Raw genomic sequence first — 24721 nt, 5'->3', positions numbered from 1 at the left:
TACGAGTAGCAATTGTGACAGTTGCAGCCAACATATTAACACTGAACAGATATTTCAGTTTAAAAGCATCCATCCAGCAGAAGAGTTTTTTTCACACCTTGAAAACCACTTGAAGTAGTCAAATAATAATTATTTTTTGACTAATGTTCAAGTCGTATAACATCCCTGTGACAACTGGGATTCGAACATTGGTTGTCTGCACTCAAGACTTCCAGTAACTTGCCACCAGAAGAAATAATGTTTAATATGCTATATCCTTTTTGTTAATTATGTTCAAAACCCTATATTTAGTAATTAACGTTAAAAAAAAAGAGCACGTGAGAGTGTATAACAGGGAGAATGACAGTACCTGACACACCTATGTTATGATATGAGACCTGTGAGACGATTGAAAAATTCTCACTCAAACATTTCCTGTTAGACAATAATAAGTTCTGCCTGGATCACAACTATAACTCTTTTCAATATGTTCTGCCCTCTTTCTTTCGATTCATGTTGGACCCTGTCAGGTATGTGAAAAATGTAATGCTCAGGGAAAACATGGTCTATGTCAACAGAAACTCTTTGTACTTATGTGTTCAATTGGGCCACACAGAGGTCAAATCTTTGTAGTTCCCATCGTATAAGCTCAAGCAGAATCTCTAAATATGCCAGATGTATGGCCATTGAGCTTGTGCGTCCTAAAGATAGTCAAACCAAGATAATTCTTTATCGCTTAAGATTGTTTGCATACACGTTTTTACAACTCAGGGCCAGGTGATGAGGTTTCCCTTCATATTTTTCCATCATAAATTCTCTACTAACAGCTTTTGTCATTATATGAGTGGCACTTGACATGTTTGTCGACAATATGTGAAGAAAAAAAAAAAATCCAGGGAGTTATTTCCAGTGTCAGTCGATGACGTATAGCTTCTGCATTATGAGATATTTATATGCTTTGCCCTTGACACACACGCACACACACGCACACACACACACACACACACACGCTCCACGTGTGTGTGTATGGAGCCTAACCTTTCCACTGCACTGTGACATTTCACAGTAAGATTTATGAAATCTACCATGATGGATGCACCCTGCCTCTTGGTCATTATCATTACCTGAGGTTTCATCTCTCTCGGAAGCCGGGTTCAGTCCCACCCACCCCCGGCCCACACGTCCTGCCTCATGCGCTCCCTGCTACTAATGTCCGCATTGATTTACATACATATGGAAGAAGATGCCAAGTGGGGTGACTGATGAGGGGACAATTATCAGTGATGATGTCAGGCTCTGACGGAGAATTTTTTTTTTCATCAATATCGCTGTCTTTGTTGTCATCGCACTGGCTCTGCTCCAAGGCCGAGTAAGCCAGCGGCGCTGTTGTCATCAGTCCTGTGTGCTGCGTTAGACCCAGAGCGGTGCTGTCATCTACAAACCATCCCGCATTAGCGACCTGTAATGAACGCACGTCATGATACTCGGATGCATTGGATGCGTTCTCATAAAGAGTCACTGTTGAAAGATGCAAAGTACAAGGATCACTGAAGTTGATGATGTGAACTGTAATCTCCAACGCCATCTCGACACTTTTAAAGTGACATTTAGAAAATAAAAAAAGCACGTCTTCCCAGTCTCTCAAGGAAATCTCACCTGATTTCACCTGTGCACTGTGGCTTATCTGCTCCTCAAATCAACCTCGTGCAAGCCGTGTCCTTGGTGACTCAAACCAAGTCAAATATAAAACTTCTCAACTCATTAAATCATGACTCACGCGCCCTCCAGTGTGAGACACCACCAGGTACATCATTCCCAAAAAACGCCATAAAACTGCAGTGAGAAACACTATTTACAAACTCTTACGCAAAGAGCATATAATAAGAACGGGCTCCAAAACCTGCTAAATGTATGTACACATGGTGGAAGGAAATTCACAGGATAATGGACAAAGACTTCCATTCATAAGAGAGGAACTGTCTGTACTGATCAGGAGGAAACAAACTCTGTAATTAAACATTTTCTAAGGTTAAACATTGAGGCCGTCTTTGCATTGACCTTACGGTTGTGTTATATGCAGGTCAAAGGTGACGTCATCGGCATATCTTCATACTGAGCGGACAGATGAAAAGGTGAATCCTAGCATTTGTCAACAAACCCAGGTCCGGCGTTTCCTTGGCGACGGGCGCAGTTTGCATTCCCCATATAGACGAGATGGAGCGAAGGTTCACTCTGCCGTCTCCTTGGTTCCCCGTGTAAGAAGTGGAGGCATGCACACTTTCATTCCTGACCGAGTCTCTGTCTTGTGTTCATCACATCAACCTGTGGTTTTTATATTTGGGAGCGATTACCACGAATTCGTGCTCTGACACGACAACGTGTAACAGACTTTGAAGACCATAAACACACACAATTACTGCTGGTCATCCTGACATATATTAATATGGGCTTAATCTCTTTTTCTCCCCTTTCGCGTACACTAAGAGGACACCGAGCGAGGCATGCCGCTGCGGGGAAGGCTGATTGTCTTTGACAAATGCACAGTGAGGGCAGGAGGTCCGGGGTTGGGAGCCTGTCAGATGTAAAACACACCTGCTTTGATGTGCAATTCCAACATGGTGAGGCTACAGCAAAGTGATCCAGCTGTAAGTCTTGCATCAGTGGACACATCACATCAACACTGCCAGGGTTGTTTGTTTCGTGTTGCCCAAGAGATATTTTCATTTTATGATGGATTTATGAAAGGATACGTTCTCAGTTTGTGGGACCGATAACACCTAAACTTTACTGACAACAGGTTACTAAACTGACTCTATTGACTGCACAACTCCTTGAGATGACACATTGTTTTTCAAGGAATCCAATACAGATCTCACTTGTACTGTAACATTCAGCTGGATTGCAAAGATTATTTGTTGCTTGAGACTGTTTGTGTACGGGTCAGTCGGGGTTCAACCACTTCAAGCTCAAACATACCCTGATTAAGACACATGCTTCTCGGTGATGCCTCTGCTAATGATTATGGTGAAGATGAATGCTATTACTGTCGCTTGACCTACCTGCTCCATCACAAGAAAAGAAGAATCAAAGGACCCAAAGAGACCCCCCTCTGATCTGGGTAAGCTTATTTTTCAAGACAGCGAAGTATCCAGATTAATGTCTGCAGGCGCAGGAAGGCTTCTCTCCCTGATCATGTACCTCGCAGAGGGCTCACGATTCCCACGACATGGAAAAAGAAAAAAAAAAACCTCACACTTCTTTACCACAACAGACATCTGAGCAAGCATGACTGTAAAAATAAGCAAGTTAAGTATTTAAACATATAGCAGTCATTTGTCAGTAAGCTGAATCTTGGAAACAGGTTCTCCGGCTAAAAATAGCCCAAACTGTCAATCCTATGAAGTTACAAGAATTAAAAAAAATAAAAATAAAAAAAATAAAACAACTTAGGATATGGGCCTGTCAAGGAGAGACTTTTTTTTTTAAAGATTTGGATTTGAAATTGAAAATTATGCCTACTCACTTCTTTCAAAAAGGAAGTAAACATCCGAGTATTTCATAAAGTGTGACTATGTAATTGTTTGTAATTAACATACTTGTCAAGACCTACAAAAAGAGTGGAGCAAACCAAAATCTATTGATGCTGCTAATATTATCTGACTTCCTTCCTCTGATTAATGTGGATTAATGCATTCAGTTCTTTCTTTATTGTGGGGGAAAAGGGGAAAATGCCAAGTTTTACATATTAATGGTGTTTGGGTTCTTATTAAATACCATGGATGCTTCTCGAGATTTGTATTGTGATAAAAACCTCTTATACACTTGTTAATGGGGAACAAAGAGGGCCGATATTTTTCACGTCTATTGTTAGTATTCTACACTAATCTTGGTAAAGTGGGTTTTATGTGTAACCTATTCTCCAAAATGTTGAATTAAAGCCCCTGGATCAAAAGCTTTAACGAAGCAGGAAACAACCAAGCATGTTTTGTGATTGTAGCTTGATTAAAGTAACCCGAATAAGAAAAAAAAAAGGGCTAGGTGAGAACTGGAGGCTGGCTTCACAAAGCTCTGAGGACTTGTAGTACAATTGATTGGAGAACTGCCAAATGTTCACATTCCTGCCTTTCTTTTGGGACCCGTAGTTTCAGGGTGGCAAAGAGCGGCTGGGCCAGACTGGCATCGAGGCCTCACTCCTGCTGAGACGGCCTGAAAAAAAAAACCAAACAAACAAAAAAAAACCACAGGTAAGAAGGAATTAGACAGGTGAGAAAGAGTCAAGTGAGCAAGAACAGGAAAGAGCAGGACAAAGCACACACCCTAACCCACCGGCTCGGCCCTCCTCCCTGTCCTCATTGTCTCCTCCCGAGTGCGATCGACTGGAGGGAGGTGCTCGGCTGGGAACAGTGAGGGAGAGACATCAGCGCACACACACACACACACACACACACACACACACACACACACACACACACACACACACACACACACACACACACACACACACACACACACACACACACACACACACACAACATGAGAGAGTTGGGACTGTGATCACTTCTGGGTTGGGGTGTTTCGTACTTCAAGCTTCTCTGCAGACCTGTTTCTGGAGCAAAAACAGAAGGGCCGGCCGGACACAGGAGACGGACGGAGGAATTCCAGGTCACAAGGCTCTGGTGTGGCGCGGCTCAGTGTTGGCCGGGTCGGGCTGGGCTGCTATTCAAACCTCTCACAGTCATGAGCGTGACAGAGAATAGGTAGAGTGTGACAAGAGAAGGATATTTGGAAGAGAGTGACCTTGTGTGTTGACTTGTGGGCTGCGCACCTCACGATGGGACCCTGTGCTACCTGTTGGCTGCTGGTGCTGGTTTCCACTCTGGGAGAGAACCACCTGGCGACCGGCAGCTGTTCTGGAAAGTGCTGCCGGGGCCGGGACCTGAGCTGTTCCTCCACCGGCTGGAGGGTGGACCGGGTGTACGGGACGTGCTACTGTGACGAGGACTGCGCCAGAGCCAGGGACTGCTGCTTCGACTACTTCACAGAGTGTCCAGGTGGGTGGAGAATGGAGGGAGTGCCGTGTGAATCAGAGGGGCTGCTATCTATTTTTTTGGTGGACACACCTTTACTTTATGATACCTGTGAGCGATAACCTGAAGTCTTGCTATAGATGAATTATCTCCTCTGTCATCTCCTTCCTGAAGATAAAAAAATACTTGAAGAAGAAAGATTATTTGAGCGTCTGGTCTGCTTATCACAGGAGGGAGGATATGTTCAGCATTTCCCCATACATGGGAAATTGTTTGTGCACATTTATCCTTAAACTCTTTCCTCCTCTCTTGTGAAGTGCTGTTCGGGGAGCACAATATTTGCACTTGTTTTCCGTCTGTCGATTGTGTCACACCTGATGCATCACAAAAAAACAACAAAAAAAAAGTCAATAATCAACACTCCAAGCAGCTCTGTGCCTATAGCCTCATTTCAGTGGTCTCACTCTTATAATGGAATTAGTACAAATATTTCAAGAATGTGATTCTGTCAATCAGTCGTAGCAATTACAGTACTAGTCAAACTGGCCGAGCGTAAATAATGTGTGCTACGGGCCGGTAGTGGCTAAATCTGCATGCTTAAAACATCAAAGCTTGGTCATCAAGCACACGGAGCAAGTGAAAAGAAAAATCACAGGACTTGGTCACTGAAAGGGCTGCTCCTTTGGCACACACTCAAATCACTCGCAGCAGAGCAGGAAACACTAATTCTACAAGTCACAATCAATGCTTCATTGATCTAAAGTTATTTCCTGGATAGTTAGGTCCATTACAGTGTTTTACAAGAATATTGTATTAATATATCCCGTAAGACCAGAGGATCTTATCACCTCTGCACTCTGAGGTCTTAAAGTGTCTCTATTAAGTCCACCATCTCCGAGGTTCATTTCAGTTGGATTGTTTGCCACATCAGAGGATATCCTGTAATGATGTTTCTCCCACGATTCGGCTGCCAACTTTCAGCCCAGGACTGCGCCGTGAGCGAGTGGAGCTTTTGGAGCGGCTGCGCCAAGCTCTGCCAGCCCTCGGTGCGAGTGCGCGTCCGTCACGTAGAGCGGCAGCCCAGTAACAGTGGCGAGCCGTGTCCCCGCCTGGAGCAACAGGCCGGCTGCAGGGAGCACAGAGACCACCAGGGCAGCCACTGTGGGCGCAGCTCAGGTACAAACAAACACAAACCCCGTTTGGAATCACGAGCGGTTCCTCGTCTGGTTTATACTATGTGCACATATGGAATCTTTCTGAACCCACTTCTCCTCTGAAGGTCCTGCGTTCATCACCAGCATGGAGTTTGGCAAGGGAAGGCCCAAGCATGACAACTATGGAAACCCTCTGGACCCTGGGTAGGTGTCGCGTCGTGCTGCACACGACCTCGGGTATCTTCTCCTTCTTGGGGTTGAAAAGTTCAGAAATGCCGTCGACGGATAAACCTCATTTTTGTATTATGCCGCTGTGTAACCCAACCCACTCTGGGAAAGAAAAGAGATAACAGTCCAACTTTTTCCTCCATCAGCGGGAGCGAGCGGTGGGTGTTTGCCCACCTGGCCGTCTGTCCACAGACCATTAAATAAAGCAATGCTGAGAGACTGCCCACAACCCTTTGAAATAAAACATGAAAAGCACCGAGGCCCTGCGAGCAGCTCGGCAAATTATCGCAGCGATTTCAAAAGACGTGCATCATAGATCGTCTCATGCAGTGTCACAGACCGGCTATTTACTGAGTGGCTGCTGCTACGATCCCAACGGTTACCGAGTGACCTTCAAGACTCTGCTTCTGCCCTTCAGGTTCTGTGTGGAATTCACGCTGGAGTCACGGACCCCGCACTGCACCGTGGAGAACCGGCCACACACACACTGGATGCGCTACATAACAGAGGGCTTTAAAGTGTGTGTGGCTTGTGAACCTCCCGCCATGCGAAACAATAGTGGCAGCTGCCAAGGAGACGCTCAGGAATCAGACAAGTATGAAGTTTTGGAACTCCTGCATGCGTGGGTTATTGAGAAATGTTAGGACGGAAGATAAACAGGTTTATTACAGGATTACATGAAAGTTACAGTGAGAAAGCTGGGAGCAGTTTGTGTTTAGCTTAAAGCAGGGGTGTCAAATACATTTAAGAGTGCCATGATAACCTCTAAAATGTGAACTTTTCCTTTGTTATGGCACAGACATGAGATGAAAAGGTCTATATTTTTTTAAATAACTAAACAATTACGACCAAAAATTACTAGAATGTCAATATAAAGCCAATTTTGCTGCAAAATACAATGAAACATCCCAAAAATGCGATCCAAAGACCAGAAATCTTAACTAAATTTAGTTTTCTTTAACACGATGTTCTTATCTTTTGAGAAGAAATGGTAGAAAAGGGGGAAAAAAATGAGGGAAGACTATTTCTTTTAATCACAGCCCACACTTCCAACTGAATTTCTCGAGAAAGTGCCATAAAGAAAAATTACAATTTCCCCACCAGTTGGCCGCACAACACTCCTCCATGTTCCCAGTGTTTGTCCTGTGATGGACCGGTGCCCCGACTTGCACTCTGCCTTCACCCAGTCAGTCAGGATTGGCTCCAGGGCCCCACAGCCTTGGATAAAGCGGTACAGAGAATGACTGGATGGATTTACGGGTGTTGTGGCGGTTAACACTCTCGGCTCATAACAAAAAGGTCACGACTTGAAGTTCAGCCCTGACCTTTCTGTGTGGCTTTTCTCTGGGTACTCCCGTTTCATATGAAGTTAATTAGTGTCTTTGAAAATTGATGGCTGTCTCGGCGCGTTTGTCTTGTGAAGCTCAGCAGAAGATCAATGGATGGATTTATGACAGTTGTAAACTATACATAAAGGCTTGTTAGTGATTTGGAATTAAAAGCACCTAAGGAGCACAAGCAGAATTGACTTTGATCTTGTTTGCGGATCCAATTAAAACCAGAATTCAAATAATATTACCTGAAATGAGACAAAGGTTAGGGAGGCACTAAAAGATCATCCTTAAACCTTGCAGGTATTTAGTGTTGTGAACGTGTGTTACAGCGAGGCCGTGCTCCACTGGCAGGCGATGGGAAACCCCCGGTGCAGCGGCACATGGAAGAAGATTCGGAAAACCCACCAGTGCGCCTGTCCTTCACAGCACAGCTTCGTCTTCATCTGACACACAGGGAGCCCCCTTTGGAACTCAACTCCAGCCTGAAGTGTCTCGCTCAGTCAAAGCCGAGATCTCCTCATATCAAGTCGGCGGGCTGAGGAGAAAAGGTTTCACCCTGGGAGACACTCGAGAGACTCGGTGGCGGAGCGTTGCAGTTATGTTTCAAACACGTTGCACGTTTAGATCACAGCACGTTTCAGCAGCAACTCTGGACGAGACGCGATTCACAATATACAGAGTTAAGACGAGTTTATATTACACGAAAAGCACCCACGGTTGAGTTTGTATATTTGTCATAGAAAACAAGAGTCGTAATTCATTCAACGATTTAATTACAAAAACAGCTTAACTTAAAAAAGTTGAACTATACTCATACAATTTGGGCTCAAACTTGCTCATCCATTTGAGATGGTTTTTGTATATTTTTACATAAAAAAGGCCAATTTCCACAAGTTTATCTCAAGCATCTCTCACAATAGCAGATTTTCAATAGCTTTAGCAGTAATCTAAAATACAAAGTACTGCCATGCAAAATCGACCCAGATTATATTTCTGTGCAGAGTGCCCTCTAGCGGCGGGTTCATCTATTGCAGAGGTCGCTGGAAAGCTAAAACTGAGAAATATTTACAGGTAAAATTACAAAATGCTACAAGTTAGAGGGTCTCTTTGCCACTCATTCGGCTTGATGTGTCTTTAGTAGGACTCTCCAGCGATCTTTCAGCATGGTGCCGGTTCGACCTTCAAAGTCATAGTCCAGCAAGATGCGACTCCACTTGCCCACGCCGTGTTGGCTCACACCGTCTTTGAGGTATTTGTCCAGCTGGGCTGTCCACTTCTGTTGAAACCCCACCCCCGCCCCCAGAAAAAAAGTTTATTTAAAGGAATTGGGCTGACATGAAAAGAAAAGCAGAAGGTTTTTGTAGTGCCTCTTGCCTCGCGGGCTTTTCTTCTTTTATACACGTTCGAGTCATTCATGGACGCGCCAAGTTTCATCTTGGATATCTCTGAACAGCAGAAGATTCATCAGAAATATGACGTGCCGAGAACCCTTGTCAACATTTCATGGACGCGTTGTCACACTCACCATTGGCCGTCATCCTTTTGACAGAAACGGAAAGTTTCTTGGTAGAATCAGGAGTCCATACGGCCGTAGGCTTAGTTGGGAGCAGTTTCCTCTTTGTGCTGCGACTTTCAACAGAGTTGTCAAGTTAGATCATAAAAGCTTCTGGAACTAATTGTTAAACACAAAACAAGAATCGATACATATTTAGACGAATACCCTTTCTTCTTCTTATGGGATCCATTGGTTGTTTCCGTGGAAGAAATGTGCTGTGACTTCACGTCCTCAAGCTCTTCGAGGGTATGCGCCGACAGGACCATCTCAGTCGCTGCCTGATAGACCAAGAGTTAGACACAACCACACCCATTCAAACAGATTAATCCAAGACCAGCCCGGTCTTATCTCACTGCGACCGGCGCAAAAGCACAACCCCACTACCCTGCAGAGAGACAAGTGCTTCCTACAAATGCTCACATATATGTATTCTTTAAATAAAATATATGGTAGATGCTTAAAATTGTGCAATCTGGAATACTCAGTGTTTGCCTCAAATATAATGTTTGAAACGAACGTGTAGTTCATGTCATTTTTACCTTGAAATGTCATCCAACAGACCAGATTAGACCCTCGACTCGGCTGAATGTTTGACACGGACCCTGAGTTAATCAAAAGTGCCCAAATATTCACTTTTCTAATCCTGTTAAATAACCCAATATTAAATTATTGGTTATTTAAAATTAAAATAAAAGGAGGCTAATGAGGCCAGTCATTATCACGCCCTTCAGGAGGTCATCAGATTTCTGTGTAAATCACTGCAGAAACTTTCCTGAATAAGCGAGTCTGCAGAATGGAGCAGTTTGCCCTTCCAGCTAATTTGATGACAAATCGTCAATTAACTATGACGGATAACGTCCCATCAGCACCTTCAGCTGACCAGAGCGCCATTAACTCGAAGGACGAGAGCGAAATCTGCACGCAAAAATGAGGAAAAACATGCACCAACTGCTTCAGTTTTGTTAATCACAGAGTTTGGACGCCTCCCGTCTTTGTGAGATGGAGGATTTAAAGATTTAATTAGCAAACAGCTGAGCGGCAGGAACGTGACAATGTTTTCCACACCATTTTGGATGATCAGACACAAAATAATCAAAAGTTTGACACTCAAGAATAACTCCTGTTGGTACAAAACAACCAATCTGCTGTATTTATTCCATATGAAGTTGAAAATGGAAAAAAAAAATATTTCATTTTAAATTAACTCATGTTAAATTGTTGAAACATGCCAAATATGGCCTGGCTCAATGTTATCGGAGCACTAGAACGGTCTGCTCAATGAATAAATGAACCGACACTTCTGGATTTCTGCAAAACATTTAAAGCGCACTCAGCCGACGCACCTTCAGAAGGTAATCTGAGGGATTCTTCTCCAAGAAGGCATCCAAAAAGGACTGAACTGTGTCCAGCAGGCGGCTGAAGCTGAAGCTCGTCAGAAACGGGTGGTAAGTGTCCTTCTGAGCCACTATTTTGGACAGCTGAACTTGCAATTTCTGTAAAATAAAATAGAAAAAACCAAAAGAAACTAACACTACGAAGCTTTAAAGTTAATGACTCCAGGTTTAGCTGTTGTGCCAATAACAAACCTGTGGACACTCGATGTTTTTCTCAACCCACTTGAGGACGGAGGAGGCAGAACATCTTTGGCCTTCCTTTAAGCAGACCGCTACAGCCTGGGAACAGGACAGAAGTACCAAGCACAGATGGAGAACTTAACATTCAATATTAAGAGTTTATTGCACAAACGGACCCACTGGATCTCCGGTGAAGCTACCTGGGCGAGCAGCAGAACAGTGATGTTGTCAAAAGCACCGTCATCCGCCACAGTGCTCTTCAGGCTGGACCACACTTTGGCAGCAGACATCAGAGGCGTCACGGACTCTTCTTCATCAAACTGAACATCTAGATGAGGATCAGTGGGTTACACCCTCTGTTAGGACACGGCACTGGTGTGTACAGAAATGGTAGTCACACAATCTGTCCGTCTTCTTCCTCAGTGTTTTTTGTTGTTGCTGTTATTTTTGTTTTAAATCTGACAAATCAGAATTGTCAGAGACAAAAAAATAGACGCGAAAAAGATGAAAAACAAACAAACAGCACTTGAACAGTAAACTTACCCAAATGTTCTCCATGCATGACTCTACAGAGGAAAGCACAAATCATCGTTTTCTCCTCATGGACGGTTTTCCGAAGAGATGGACTTCTTGCCACGACTGAAAACGTGAAATTAATTCAGAACTAGCACCAAAACAAAACAACTCATATACGCAACAGGCCAACAACTGAAATTAAAGTTAAACTGTCAAAAGCTATCACATGTAGTCACTTAATTCACCAAAAAGTAACAACACCGTTATTACAGTCGCGTGACTGTGTCTACGTGGAATAAAGTGTTTGTTTTCTTGGCATCTTCTTTGAGTTTACTCACCCTGGAAAGTCGATATAAGTTCATTGAACTCCTCCAGTTTTCCCTCTTTAAAGTGTCGACACAAGCTCACAAACATGAAGTCAAACATCCATTCCGTAGCGACGGTGGTAACGCGTGAGAAACTGACATTTTGAAGAGCAACTTCGCCGGTTGAGGCTTTATTATCCATTCCTTCCTCCATGTTTACCTTCTTCTCTCACCACTTCCTCCAACTTCCGCGCGCTTTTTTTTTGTAACCAACTTTCTGCATCGCCTCACACGCTGCAGCGCCATCTGGTGGTCAGGAGGAGTGCGATTATATCGCTGCACTCTTCAGACACAAGGGAGTTTACAGTGCTTTACAAGGAAATGCATTTAAACAAGGCCATTAAGAAAAACGAATAAAAGCTGTATTAAGATCAAGGTGATAAAATAAGTAAAATCTAATGTTCAATGTAAGGCAAATAATTACGCAGCCCCGTCCATCCATTCTTCCAACTTCCATCCCACTTATACTACTTGGGCTACATGGTGGGACAGTGGTGAGTGTTCTTGCCTCACAGTGAGAAGGTCATCACTTTGAATTCAGCCCGGGGAGGAAAACAGAGTCCAAGTAAGACGAAACCCATGCACACACAGGGAGAACATGCCTACTTCACACAGAAAGGCCCCATTTGGTATTTGAACACACACCATTTTCACTTTGAGGGGAGAGCGCTAACCACTGTGCGGCCCACTCCAGACATTTAAATTGAGGCCACAAATCAGTTGTTAGTATTTTGCGGCCACAAAATACTAATTTCTGGCAAAGAAATGGTCATTTGAGGCCACGATTTGTTATAATGTGCCCACGAAATAGTAATTTGTGGCCATGAAACAGTAACATGACACGAGGTTAATGAAATAGGAATTTTACACCACATAATACACATTTGTGGCCACAATATACTGATAATCAATTTATTTTTTTTATTTTTTTGGGGGGGGGGGTAAATGCATTTTTCCTTTGTAAATGAAGCTGTGTGTGTGGAAAATGATTCAAGTAAACACACACTGACTGCTGAGTGTATGAAAAGCCTGCAATGAATGATAGTTGAAGAGCTTGGAGACAGGGAGCAATTGTGGCGTTCAGGGTACAGTTAGACTCAAAGGAACTTTTGGTTGCCGAGCATTCTAACTGTCTGAGTTTTGGCCATTTCAAGCTGGAAATTGAGAGAGACAGATACACATTTCAGAGCAAAGAGGTCAGGCCCTATTCATTTTTATTCACTGTTTAACTTGTCTGTTTATACTCTGCGCTCTGGTCCCTGAATGCATCACCATCTTACCACCACAGCATACAAGTTCATTACGTGAAGAATAGTTGGATGAATCTTTTTAAAGTCGCTCTTTGTGCATTTTGTAATGTATTTATTTGCGATTTATTTATCCCTCCCCCCATTTTTTTCAGTCACATACGAACTTAAATAACCACAAAAAGAAAAAAAAATAAGAAGACGGTTTACTTGAAATGACAGTTCGTCTGAGCTTAGAGAAAACAAAAGGTATATCAGGTATATTTTAGAATACTTTGACAGAAACCGCAAAAAAAGAAGTGCAAAATAAACAGCTTTTTTTTTTAAGCTCTTAGATTTTCAGTCATTAATGAATATGAGCATATCTAAACATTTATAAACATGAACAAACCTGGACACATTTTCAAAATTCTGAACACATTTCTGTTTGTGTGCATTTTAAAAGGAGAGACTCGCTGCCCTCTATTGACCAGCTGCCACAGGTGGGGATAATATCCCCATCAGAAATACCACCTCATTTTATCAGGAAAACAGCATAAATTTCAACCCACATTTCCACTAATCAAGAGAAGAAATCATGAACTTTTTCATGCATCAATGCTTTATTTCAGCTTCAAATTACACAATGAGTGGTCCAGATGATGTCTTCAGGAGAGGGGGAAGGTGCTTGCATTTTGAAAGTGTCCTCTGCTGTTAGGATGCAGTCCGACTTTCTCAGAAGTCCCCTTGCTCCTCCACGGCGTTCCGCAGGATCACGAGGAAGGCCTTGAGGGACTCGAGGGCCACGTCTCTCCCGTGCTGCTCGTCGGGATCTTCTCTCATTTGCCACTTGTTGAAAGCCTTGTCAGAGATCAGGCCCTGGTCAGCCAGCCATTCACAGAAGAACTGCAGGAGATCTGGAGAGGACAACAATGTCAGTTTGCTGCTTCTGAAAATACTTTTCTTTATGTTGACTCCGATTTCTAATGTCTCTAACAATTTGGTGTCTTAACCAACAGTGGTATTTAAGTATCCAGTCGTAAAATTCATTTTCAAGCTCAGAATGTGCATTTGAGTTCCTCAAATGTTGTGCTGAAAGACTTTAAAAAGTTCTTGTAACCACTGTTGAGTCTCTATTTATGTCAAAAACAGAAGGTATAAGAAAGCTACAGTTCACTGGGATGCAACACTTACAAGTAGGATGACCGAGGGCAACGTCGAGCGCCTGAAGAGCATAAAGCGCCTGCAGCTGCTGCTCAGTGTCAGAGTCCAGGTATTTCAGCAGGACCGGCCGTCTCCTCTCCAGAGCGCTCAGGTCCAGAAAGTATTTGTTGTCAAAAGCTGTGCAGAAAAGCAGGAGGAAGAGTGAGTGCATGCTGAGCCTCCAATTGGACATCTTTCAATCAGCGTTACTATTTGAGCAGAACACAAGAGAAGCGTCTCCTCCAGGTGGTGACCAGCTTACCTATCAAGGCTGACCGGCACACGGTGGTCATCAGAGCCCTCAGGAAGGACGGCGACCTCCTCTGACCTTCATCCAGGTTCGCCTGATAAACAGAGCCCAGAGAAAGAAGAGGTCAGTACAGACGTCCACCATGAACATCATTTTGACTCATGGGCAAAATGTAAAGCTCTTTCAAACAAAGAGGCTTGAAGCATTATATATGTATAGATGTAAATAAATTATAATCTGCATCATCATCATCATCTGCAAAGTGAATTACTGGCCTGATCAGCAACAAATCATAACAAATAATCAATAAAATATCATCTGCAGCATTTCTTATGAAATATTTGAAAGGTGAATTTTCGTACCTCCACCCAGTCAAAGACCTGCTGGTCACTGGCCGTGTCGTCCAGCAGGAGTCTGTCCAGCTGGCAGCTCAGCTCCTCAGGAAACATTGTTCTCAGGAAACATCTCTCTTGCTGCTCTCTCTCTTGCTGCTCTCTCTCTTCCTGCTCTCTCTTTTCCTGCTCAAGCTTTTGCTGTTTTCTCTTCTCTCTTTTTGTCAGCTTTTTCTGCTCTCTCTCTCTCTCTTGCTGTTCTCGCTCTCTCTCTCTCTGCTGTTCTCGCTCTCTCTCTTGCTGCTCTCTCTCTCTCTCTTGCTGCTCTCTCTCTCTCTCTTGCTGTTCTCGCTCTCTCTCTTGCTGCTCTCGCTCTCTCTCTTGCTGCTCTCTCTCTCTCTGCTCTTTCTCTCTCTGCTCTCTCTCTCTCTGCTCTCTCTCTCTCTCTCTCTGCTCTCTCTCTCTCTGCTCTTTCTCTCTCTGCTCTTTCTCTTTCTCTTCCTGCTCAAGCTTTTGCTGTTTTCTCTTCTCTCTTTCTGTCAGCTTTTTCTGCTCTCTCTCTTGCTGTTCTCTCTCTCTCTGCTCTCTCTCTCGCTGTTCTCTCTCTCGCTGCTCTCTCTCTCGCTGCTCTCTCTCTTCCGGCTCGCTCTCTCTCTGCTCAAGCTTTTGCCGTTTTTTCCTCTCTCTTTTTGTCAGCTTTTTCTTATCTCTCTCTTTCTGATCTATCTCTTTCTGCACTCTCTCTCTCTGCTCTCTCTGCTCTCTTTCTTCCTCATCTATCTGCTTGCTCTCTTCCTGCTCTCTCTCTTTTTCTTTCTGTTCTCTCTCTCTTTGCTCTCTTTCTTCCTGTTCTCTCTGTCTCTGCTCTCTCTCTTGCTGCTCTCTCTGTCTCTGCTCTCTTTCTTCCTGTTCTCTCTGTCTCTGCTCTCTTTCTTCCTGTTCTCTCTGTCTCTGCACTCTCTGTCGCTGCTCTCTCTCTCTCTGCCCTCTCACTTGCTGCTCTCTCGGTCTCTCTCTCTCCCTGAAAGTCAGAAGCTGGTATGCTTTTCTCATGCTTTCCTCCTCTTCCATGTCAGCCTCGTCGTGTATCTCCTGGATGGTCTTCGGACCCTGGACAGGTCTTCTAGGGACCCACTTGTTCTGTGAAAAACAAATGTCTTTTATTAATGTGAATCAACGAGTTGTGTCGTATTCTGCAGTTTGAACTCAGATGACCAAAGCACATTCAGCTTGTGTTGGATGAGACTTTCAGGTATTTGACAGCACAGATGTCTCTATTGAAATCATACATTTATATTCTCAGGACTAAAAATGTTCCCAACTTTTCAACATTGGTCAATATTTCTAGCTGTAATATCGCAAAAAGACTGTTTGGGTTTCTTTTTGTTTTACATTGCATTGACTCCAATCACACTTTCTGTCAAAATGAATTAAACATTACTCAGACTTCAAGTAGATGGGCAATCAAAATGTGAGCGGTACACAAATACTGTGTTTCAGGAAGTTAAAGAAATCCAGAAAATGAATCAATGTAGGGTAAAGAATGAGCTTTGTAGGACTTCAGACTGTAGCAAACATCTAAACTAAAGACTCACCCTTCTCAACTCTAAGACGTCCTGGAGCAGGAACCTTATCCGATTTGAGGTCTTGTGTTCCCCGATGATCTTTTTAATCTCATCGTAACACTGCTCCAGTTGAGGCTGACGGAAAAAACACAGAGAAGGTGAGACATAGTTATATTTTGGTTTCTCTGTTTCATAACAACAAACAGCAGATCAATTCCCAACAGAGAGCCTCACTAATGTCACTGCAAACTGTGCTGAGTCCAGAACTCGGATTTTTCAGTCTCACCTTGGTTTTCAGAGAGTAGATCTTCTTGCCGACGGTCGTCAGCAGCTTGGAAAGACACTCCAGTGACACTTCATCCTGGTCCTTCAGGAGCTTGTCCAAACAGTAGAGCACGATGTTCTCTGCCAGCATATTCATCATGAACAGCTCACCGATGAACTTCATATTCCCAATGGAGCGCCTCCGGGCCTTGACCCGAGCTTCTTCCAGCTCCTCCTGAACCTGCTGGCGCTTTGGTGACTAAAGAAAACAAAAATAAATATTAATCAAATATGAATATTAGCCTTGGTAAGTTATTCACACATGTCTTTGCAAGAGTTGTACTAAAAATGTGGAGTTGAATCAATGCATACCGATTCAGCAGAGTCCAGCTGGCTCTGTATCCTCTTAAACTCCACGTCTCCCTCTTTCTCTTTCTCGAACTCCTCCTGGCAGCGGTTCAACAGCAGGCTGCGAAAGTCCACTGTGCTGTTGGGATTGTCTTTGACTTGAACGTTTAACTGTGAACCACAAACAGAAGTTGAGGTTAGGAGAAGAAGCGGACTGCTGATCACGTTTAATATTGAATAATCACCACACTGGTGTTTAGAGTGCTGATCTCTGCAGTGTGGCACAAAGCATTTCTACATTATAGAACTCTTTCAGTCGTCCATCTTCTTTTTTAGATGAAGAAAGGGAGCAGACCAACAGGAACATGCACATTTCTCAATGAATTGTCTGTCACCTGAGTGAAAAATGAATAAATCATGCTTACAGAGGCAAGGTGGCAGCACATTTTCCCATAAATGACGGCGAAGCTGGACTCAGCGATGGCCTTCTCAAAGATCAGGTCAACGACACCCTTCAGCTTCTCCTCTGTGTTTATTTCCAGAGCTCTCACCCGTTCCATCAGAGAGTCAAATTTCTCGGGCGTCAGTCTGTTGAGGATGCTCCTGAATTTCCCGAGGAGCCCCTGGGGGGAAATCAATGAGAAAAAGATGGTTAATAACTGAGATCGTCAATTAATTAGCTTTCTTACATGTACATCCAGTCAATATGTGAGTTCTGGAGTTATCAGATTATTAACTCATCATGGAAACATAGTGAAACCTGCTCTATCAGATATGATGGTTGTCTGATAAGGAGTCACTTGTTTTAGGCTGTTGTGGATGAAGCTCTTTCACAAACACATTGTTTTCAGGAATATTAGTGTGGTGCAGGTAGTGTGTTTCTCTTGTGAACTTATGCCATTACCTCTGTGCCCTGTGTTTCAGGATCCAGCGCTGGGCCCTGTCTCCTCATGCCTGGCCTCCAGGCATTTTCACATGTGTTGAGTTGAACATCTGATGATACATTGTGGACCAGCGTCCTGGGTGGAGCACCCGTGTTCATTTCCTGTGGAGGCTCTCCATGCTCTATCTGTCCCTCCTCAATTTCTTCCTGCTCTCCTTGTCTCTGCTCTCTCTCTTCCTGCTCTCTCCATCTCTGCCCTCCCTGTCTCTGCTCTCTCTCTTCCTGCTCTCTCCATCTCTGCCCTCCCTGTCTCTGCTCTCTCTCTTCCTGCTCTCTCCATCTCTGCCCTCCCTGTCTCTGCTCTCTCTCTTCCTGCCCTCTCCATCTCTGCCCTCCCTGTCTCTGCTCTCTCTCTTCAGGCTCTCGCCATCTCTGTCCTCTCCATCTCTGCTCTCTCTCTTCAGGCTCTTGCCATCTCTGTCCTCTCCATCTCTGCTCTCTCTCTTCAGGCTCTCGCCATCTCTGTCCTCTCCATCTCTGCTCTCTCTCTTCAGGCTCTCGCCATCTCTGTCCTCCCTGTCTCTGCTCCCATTGTCTCTGCTCCCATTGCCTCTGCTCTCTCACTTCCTGCTCTCTCTCTCTTAAAGGCAGATGCTGGTATGCTTTTCTCAGGCTTTCCTCCTCTTCCATGTCAGCCTGGTCGTGTATCTCCTGGATGGTCTTCGGACCCTGGACAGGTCTTCTAGGGACCCACTTGTTCTGTGAAAAACAAATGTCTTTTATTAATGTGAATCAACGAGTTGTGTCGTATTCTGCAGTTTGAACTCAGATGACCAAAGCACATTCAGCTTGTGTTGGATGAGACTTTCAGGTATTTGACAGCACAGATGTCTCTATTGAAATCATAAATTTATATTCTCAGGACTAAAAATGTTCCCAACTTTTCAATATTTGTCAATATTTCAAACTGCAATATCGCAAAAAGACTGTTTGGGTTTCTTTTTGTTTTACATTGCATTGACTCCAATCACACTTTCTGTCAAAATGAATTAAACAATACTCAGACTTCAAGTAGATGGGAAATCAAAATGTGAGCGGTACACAAATACTGTGTTTCAGGAAGTTAAAGAAATCAAGAAAATAAAGCATGAGCTTTGTAGGACTTCAGACTGTAGCAAACATCTAAACTAAATACTCACCATTCTCAGGTCTAAGACGTCCTGGAGCAGGAACCTTATCCGATTTGAGGTCTTGTGCTCGTCGATGATCTTTTTAATCTCATCGTAACACTGCTCCAGTTGAGGCTGACGGAAAAAACACAGAGAAGGTGAGACATAGTTATATTTTGGTTTCTCTGTTTCATAACAACAAACAGCAGATCAATTCCCAACAGAGAGCCTCACTAATGTCACTGCAAACTGTGCTGAGTCCAGAACTCGGATTTTTCAGTCTCACCTTGGTTGTCTGAGAGATCTTCTTGCCGATGGTCGTCAGCAGCTTGCAAAGACACTCCAGTGACACTTCATCCTGATCCTTCTGGAGCTTGTCCAAACAGTAGAACACGATGGACTCTGGCAGCATGTTCAGCACGAACAGCTCACCGATGAACTTGATGTTGCCAACAGATTGCCTCCGGGCCTTGACCCGAGCTTCTTCCAGCTCCTCCTGAACCTGCTGGCGCTTTGGTGACTAAAGAAAACAAAAATAAATATTAATCAAATATGAATATTAGCCTTGGTAAGTTATTCACACATGTCTTTGCAAGAGTTGTACTAAAAATGTGGAGTTGAATCAATGCATACCGATTCAGCAGAGTCCAGCTCGCTCTGCATCCTCTTAAACTCCACGTCTCCCTCTTCCTCTTTCTCGAACTCCTCCTGGCAGCGTTTCAACAGCAGGCTGTGAAAGTCCACTCTGCTGTTGGGATTGTCTTTGACTTGAACGTTTAACTGTGAACCACAAACAAAAGTTGAGGTTAGGAGAAGAAGCGGACTGCTGATCACGTTTAATATTGAATAATCCACCACACTGGTGTTTAGAGTGCTGATCTCTGCAGTGTGGCACAAAGCATTTCTACATTATAGAACTGTTTCAGTCGTCCATCTTCTTTTTTAGAAGAAGATATTTTTACCTTCATTCCGTTTAAAAATACTCTTAAGACAAAGGTTTTTCTGAGATATTATTCACATTGGTTGGTTAAAACATCACATTCACCATATCAGGGCTTTCATTAAGGCTCAATTTGCTTCATCCTCGCAGTTAAACACATTTCTTAAAGCACTAATTTTCCCAGCTTGCCCAAAGTGGCGATTCCACACAACTGGTCGAAAACTGTATTTTTTTCTTTCATTCAGGACAGAGAAAGGGAGCAGACCAACAGGAACATGCACATTTCTTCAATGAATTGTCTGTCACCTGAGTGAAAAATGAATAAATCATGCTTACAGAGGCAAGGCGGCAGCACAGTGTCCCATAAATGACGGCGAAGCTGGACTCAGCGATGGCCTTCTCAAAGATCAGGTCAACGACACCCTTCAGCTTCTCCTCTGTGTTTATTTCCAGAGCTCTCACCCGTTCCATCAGAGAGTCAAATTTCTCGGGCGTCAGTCTGTTGAGGATGCTCCTGAATTTCCCGAGGAGCCCCTGGGGGGAAATCAAATAGAAAAAATGGTTAATAACTGAGATCGTCAATTAATTAGCTTTCTTACATGTACATCCAGTCATTATGTGAGTTCTGGAGTTATTAGATTATTAACTCATCATGGAAACATAGTGAAACCTGCTCTATCAGATATGATGGTTGTCTGATAAGGAGTCACTTGTTTTAGGCTGTTGTGGATGAAGCTCTTTCACAAACACATTGTTTTCAGGAATATTAGTGTGGTGCAGGTAGTGTGTTTCTCTTGTGCCATTACCTCTGTGCTCTGTGTTTCAGGATCCAGCGCTGGGCCCTGTCTCCTCATGCCTGGCCTCCAGGCATTTTCACATGTGTTGAGTTGAACATCTGATGATACATTGTGGACCAGTGTCCTGGGTGGAGCATCCGTGTTCATTTCCTGTGGAGACAACAGAAAGACAGAATACACACTCAATATACGCACAAACTAAAATGGAAAATGAAACAAATTAGAAGTAAATGCCTGGTTTGTATTCAGGAGTTATGATTGATTAAAGTCTCTGACAACGTCAAACACGTTCGACTGACGACGGCGGCGCCACCGCTCGCCAGCGTCGACGTCTACTCTTGATAATGTTTATAATATCGCCACCATATTCACACTTTTCGGTCATTTCTCTATCAAACACCTCGACCCGTGGGGATGTCGAACGTGACGGCGCGAAGCTAACAGCCGATGGTTATACTACGAATTACGGTAATACTGCTCTACGTTCTGCCGACACCTGATATCCAAGTTGCAGAAGTTGTATTTCCAGGCAATATTTCAAATCTAATTGTTCAAATCCTAAAAATGTAATCCACTTATCTTACCTGTACGTTGTAGTAGTCTTCGGTTGGCGAGGAACTGAAGGTGATGGATACTGAAGACATATTGGTTTGTTGGTCGTCTCGGAAAAGAAAAATACTTGCTTAGTGGTTGAATTGCTTGTAAAAACTCGTAAGAAAATTCAACAATATTCTGAACGCTGCTGGTAGGCTCGTCGAATGCTATCAAGGGCTGCTTTCAAGTAAGAATGATGGGCAACGTGAACAGGAGCTTTATAGTTGCAAGTAGTGATGTCATAGGACTTTCGCAAATAGTGTTGTCATAGGTTTTTCTTTCATGATCAAAGGAATCCAAACCCATCAAGTCAAATCTATTCAAATCAAACTTTATTTATACGGCACTTTTTGTACAGATTGCAATGCAAAGTGCTTCACAAAAAAAAAACACACACGCATGCGCGCACACACACACACACACACACACACACACACACACACACACACACACACACACACACACACACACACACACACACACACACACACACCACTACCAGCCACAACTGACCATATAAATATAAAATAATGAATTACATTGTAAGTAATCAGATTATTGAGTGTAGTTAAGAATATGATCTTAAAAAAACGTATTGTAAATGCACCCCTGTGTCCATTAGGGTGGAAATATGACTTAATATTAAGATGGCTGCTGTTGGTCAAAGCTACAGTTTCAGTTGGCCTGTTCCCATTTACACATTATGTTAAATGTCAAACCTAGGACACTTTATCTAAGTCACTTAATTTGTAAAATTGTATATAAGATACCTCTATTCTACTAACTGTGTGCACTTTCCTCCCCTTTCCTCATGTGTCCTCAAGAACTGTATGCAACAAGTAAATTTCTCCACTGTGAGATTAATAAAGGTGATCTTATCTTATCTTAAAAGATAACCTTTAGTTTGTTTCCCCAGAATTTATTTAATCTATTGATACAAATATTTAAGCAATATCATACTGGTGGGAGAAATAGTCTACTGAATTAAAGTGATAAAAAGAAATTCAACCAACAGGACTTGGACAGAAATAAACAGCGTTCTTGCAGTTGCTGCTGCTACATACTGTTCTGTTAGGCCCCAGTCGCTCATGGGTACATTCACTTGTCAACTTCCTATGAAGGACCGTGTGGTGTTGTAGTAGTTAGTGCTTGCCTCACATGAGAACATCCCCAGTAAGAGTCTGGTTGGAGTTGTGGAGTATGCTTCTTATTCCCATGTGTGCTTTGTAGTTTCTCCATGTACTGTTATTTCCTCCTCCAAGCAAAAACATGTGTTTGAAGTTAATTGGCGACTCTTACATTTCCCATAGGTGTGACTGTTGGTTTCTATGCTCTGCTATGCACTGGTAACTTTGCCGAGGCGTTTCCTACCTTTGCTCATCGCCAGCTGGAATCTGCTCAAGCACTTTACGAACCCGAATTATTCAAAGTTGCATTGGAGAAGATACATGGAGTAGAATTGAGGGCCTTTCGGAGAGGAAGGTGGGCATTCTTCCTGTACATGCAGACTCTGGTTTCATCCCAGGTCCAAAAATATACATGAAAGGTTGACTGGTGACTACGTGTGACTGCTCTGTGATGCACTGGTGTCCTGTACAAGTTGTCTCCTGACTTTGCTCAGAGTCATCTGGGATAAGCCCCGGCTCTTAGCCCAGTACAGACTCAGATTGTCACAAAAAGATAGAGAAGGTAGATGGCGGAAAACTCCTATATCCCTTTTACTTCATTTATAGAGTTTTATTTGAAGTGTGCATGTTCTGCTCACTATGGTTTGCAGTCCACTTCACAGGAAACTGTAGGGAGGAACAGAACACACCATCTATCAAACTAAATGGTGCTTCTTTGTTTGTTTGGACTGCATTAGAGCAAAGGTGACCCATGAGGGACATTACAGTAGTATATCTTCCTGAGAGTTATGGGACAACATTTTACGTTTTAAGTTTGATTGGGTTGTTGATTCTGCTATGAAATTTCTCACAATGCAACCCGAATGACACATGGCTGTCATTGTCAAAGTTGTGATGTGTGGGTGTGAAAACAAAGGAAGTAGTTAGCAAGTTTTACCCAAAAACTTTGTATTGGCATTCAAATCTGACTTTGTCTCATGTTGAGTTAAAACCTCACTTAACATCATTATATATCAGATGATTATGCAATATATTCTGTCATCATGGGCCCTATGTAAAGCAATAAATAGTGATAATAGGCTGGTGCTTTGGTATAATCCATTATTAACCTCTTAATTTTGTTTTAGAGTGTACTTTCTGTGTTTGATGTTTGGGATTTGTTTATGTTTACAATCACAGTTTGCTTGTAGTGGGCGGCAGAAACATGGACTTCCATTAATTGCATCGAATGCAATAGAATGCATTTCCCTCCAGTGATAAATAATTTAACAGCCGGCAGATTGCTGGCTTGTCCGCACTTTTAGATATGAAAAACAACTTTATCGTCTTGCTGCAAATGCAATTTCAGTTTTAAATGGAGCAAATAGAAATGATTTATAGACTTGTGCCCTGGTATCTTACAATGTAATGATCTTTAATATGCCAAAAAAATAAAATAAAAATATGCATCAACGAATAGCCGATGTGGCCAAGAAATGTATAGGAGAAAACCCAGAGCGTTTGAGTTATATACACATTTATTTGTTATTCTGCATATGCTAATAGACGTAATGAAGAACAATGCTCTACAGAAATGTTGACATACGTGTACCATAACAAATTGTTCTGTGGTCACATAATTGTTTGGACTTCTACATGCATACAAAGATGTTGCTTTGTACAGAAACAGTCTGGAGCTCAGAATGTGTCTTATGATAATGTTCTCTCAAAGCTTAACAGATAAAAAGAAGAAGAAAAAAAAACGTCCCAAAAACAAGAAAATGTAAGAGGCAGAATATACAAAGACATAAAAACAATGTTGCATTATGCATTGGAGCAAGGTTTGGTAAGCACGCATGAATGACATGGACAACATCCATCCTCTCATAAAGACACAACAATCCCACCCCGTGCAGCATCGCTGATTGTTCTGCCATCGTGACACAGTGACACAGAGCCCGGTCCTGAAGCTGTCAGTTCACAGGAATAACTTCAGTATCCACACAAACTTCATCCCAATAGGATGCAACTGATCAATCCCTTGTTTCTCTACCTTACCTGTCAAAATGAAGGATTACCCAAGGCTAACACCGAGACGCGATTACTAATAACAAGGGATGAAGGATAAATTCAACGTACAGGTACAGAAAAAAAAAAGAAAACAAAGAAATAAAAACTGGAAGATTATCATCCAACATTCTTTTTTATTTATTTATTTATTTTTAAAGAAAATAGACAGTTGAAAATCCCAAACAATAACTTTGACCTCACATTTTACTCTGTTTCTGATGAGAGGTCGATCGTTTCGCAAA

General features: G+C 42.9%; 2 protein-coding genes across 2 annotated transcripts; one reads left to right on the top strand and one right to left on the bottom strand.

Annotated features, from left to right (window-relative positions):
* The first annotated feature begins 4542 nt into the window (after nucleotides 1–4542).
* Nucleotides 4543–8826, top strand: sbspon (somatomedin B and thrombospondin type 1 domain containing). Its single transcript, XM_080514732.1, has 5 exons — nucleotides 4543–5030; nucleotides 5988–6182; nucleotides 6286–6364; nucleotides 6807–6983; nucleotides 8052–8826. Exons 1-5 carry the CDS (start codon nucleotides 4811–4813, stop codon nucleotides 8167–8169), a joined length of 789 nt encoding a protein of 262 aa, XP_080370858.1. The 5' UTR covers nucleotides 4543–4810; the 3' UTR covers nucleotides 8170–8826.
* A 10-nt stretch (nucleotides 8827–8836) lies between these two features.
* On the bottom strand, nucleotides 8837–11825 carry terf1 (telomeric repeat binding factor (NIMA-interacting) 1; the record flags this gene model as incomplete). The annotated part of the gene is made up of 9 exons (XM_080514731.1): nucleotides 11706–11825; nucleotides 11395–11490; nucleotides 11052–11179; nucleotides 10864–10950; nucleotides 10621–10770; nucleotides 9443–9555; nucleotides 9248–9351; nucleotides 9097–9167; nucleotides 8837–8998 (listed from the first exon to the last, which is right to left on the bottom strand). Exons 1-9 carry the CDS (start codon nucleotides 11791–11793, stop codon nucleotides 8837–8839), a joined length of 999 nt encoding a protein of 332 aa, XP_080370857.1. The 5' UTR covers nucleotides 11794–11825.
* Nucleotides 11826–24721: the final 12896 nt, after the last annotated feature.

The sequence above is a fragment of the Blennius ocellaris genome (genome assembly GCF_963422515.1).
Source record: "Blennius ocellaris genome assembly, chromosome: 19".
Taxonomy (NCBI): domain Eukaryota; kingdom Metazoa; phylum Chordata; class Actinopteri; order Blenniiformes; family Blenniidae; genus Blennius; species Blennius ocellaris.
The sequence above is the reverse complement of the archived record's forward strand: the minus strand, read 5'-3'. Positions and strand labels throughout refer to the sequence as shown.

What these genes read in the sequence shown, in the direction of transcription:
- sbspon (XM_080514732.1), top strand. Translation starts at nt 4,811, where the DNA reads ATGGGACCCTGTGCTACCTGTTGGCTGCTGGTGCTGGTTTCCACTCTG. An exon ending in CTACTTCACAGAGTGTCCAG is followed by an intron (nt 5,031 to 5,987) that starts GTGGGTGGAGAA and finishes GCCAACTTTCAG; the next exon opens with CCCAGGACTGCGCCGTGAGC. An exon ending in GACGCTCAGGAATCAGACAA is followed by an intron (nt 6,984 to 8,051) that starts GTATGAAGTTTT and finishes CGTGTGTTACAG; the next exon opens with CGAGGCCGTGCTCCACTGGC.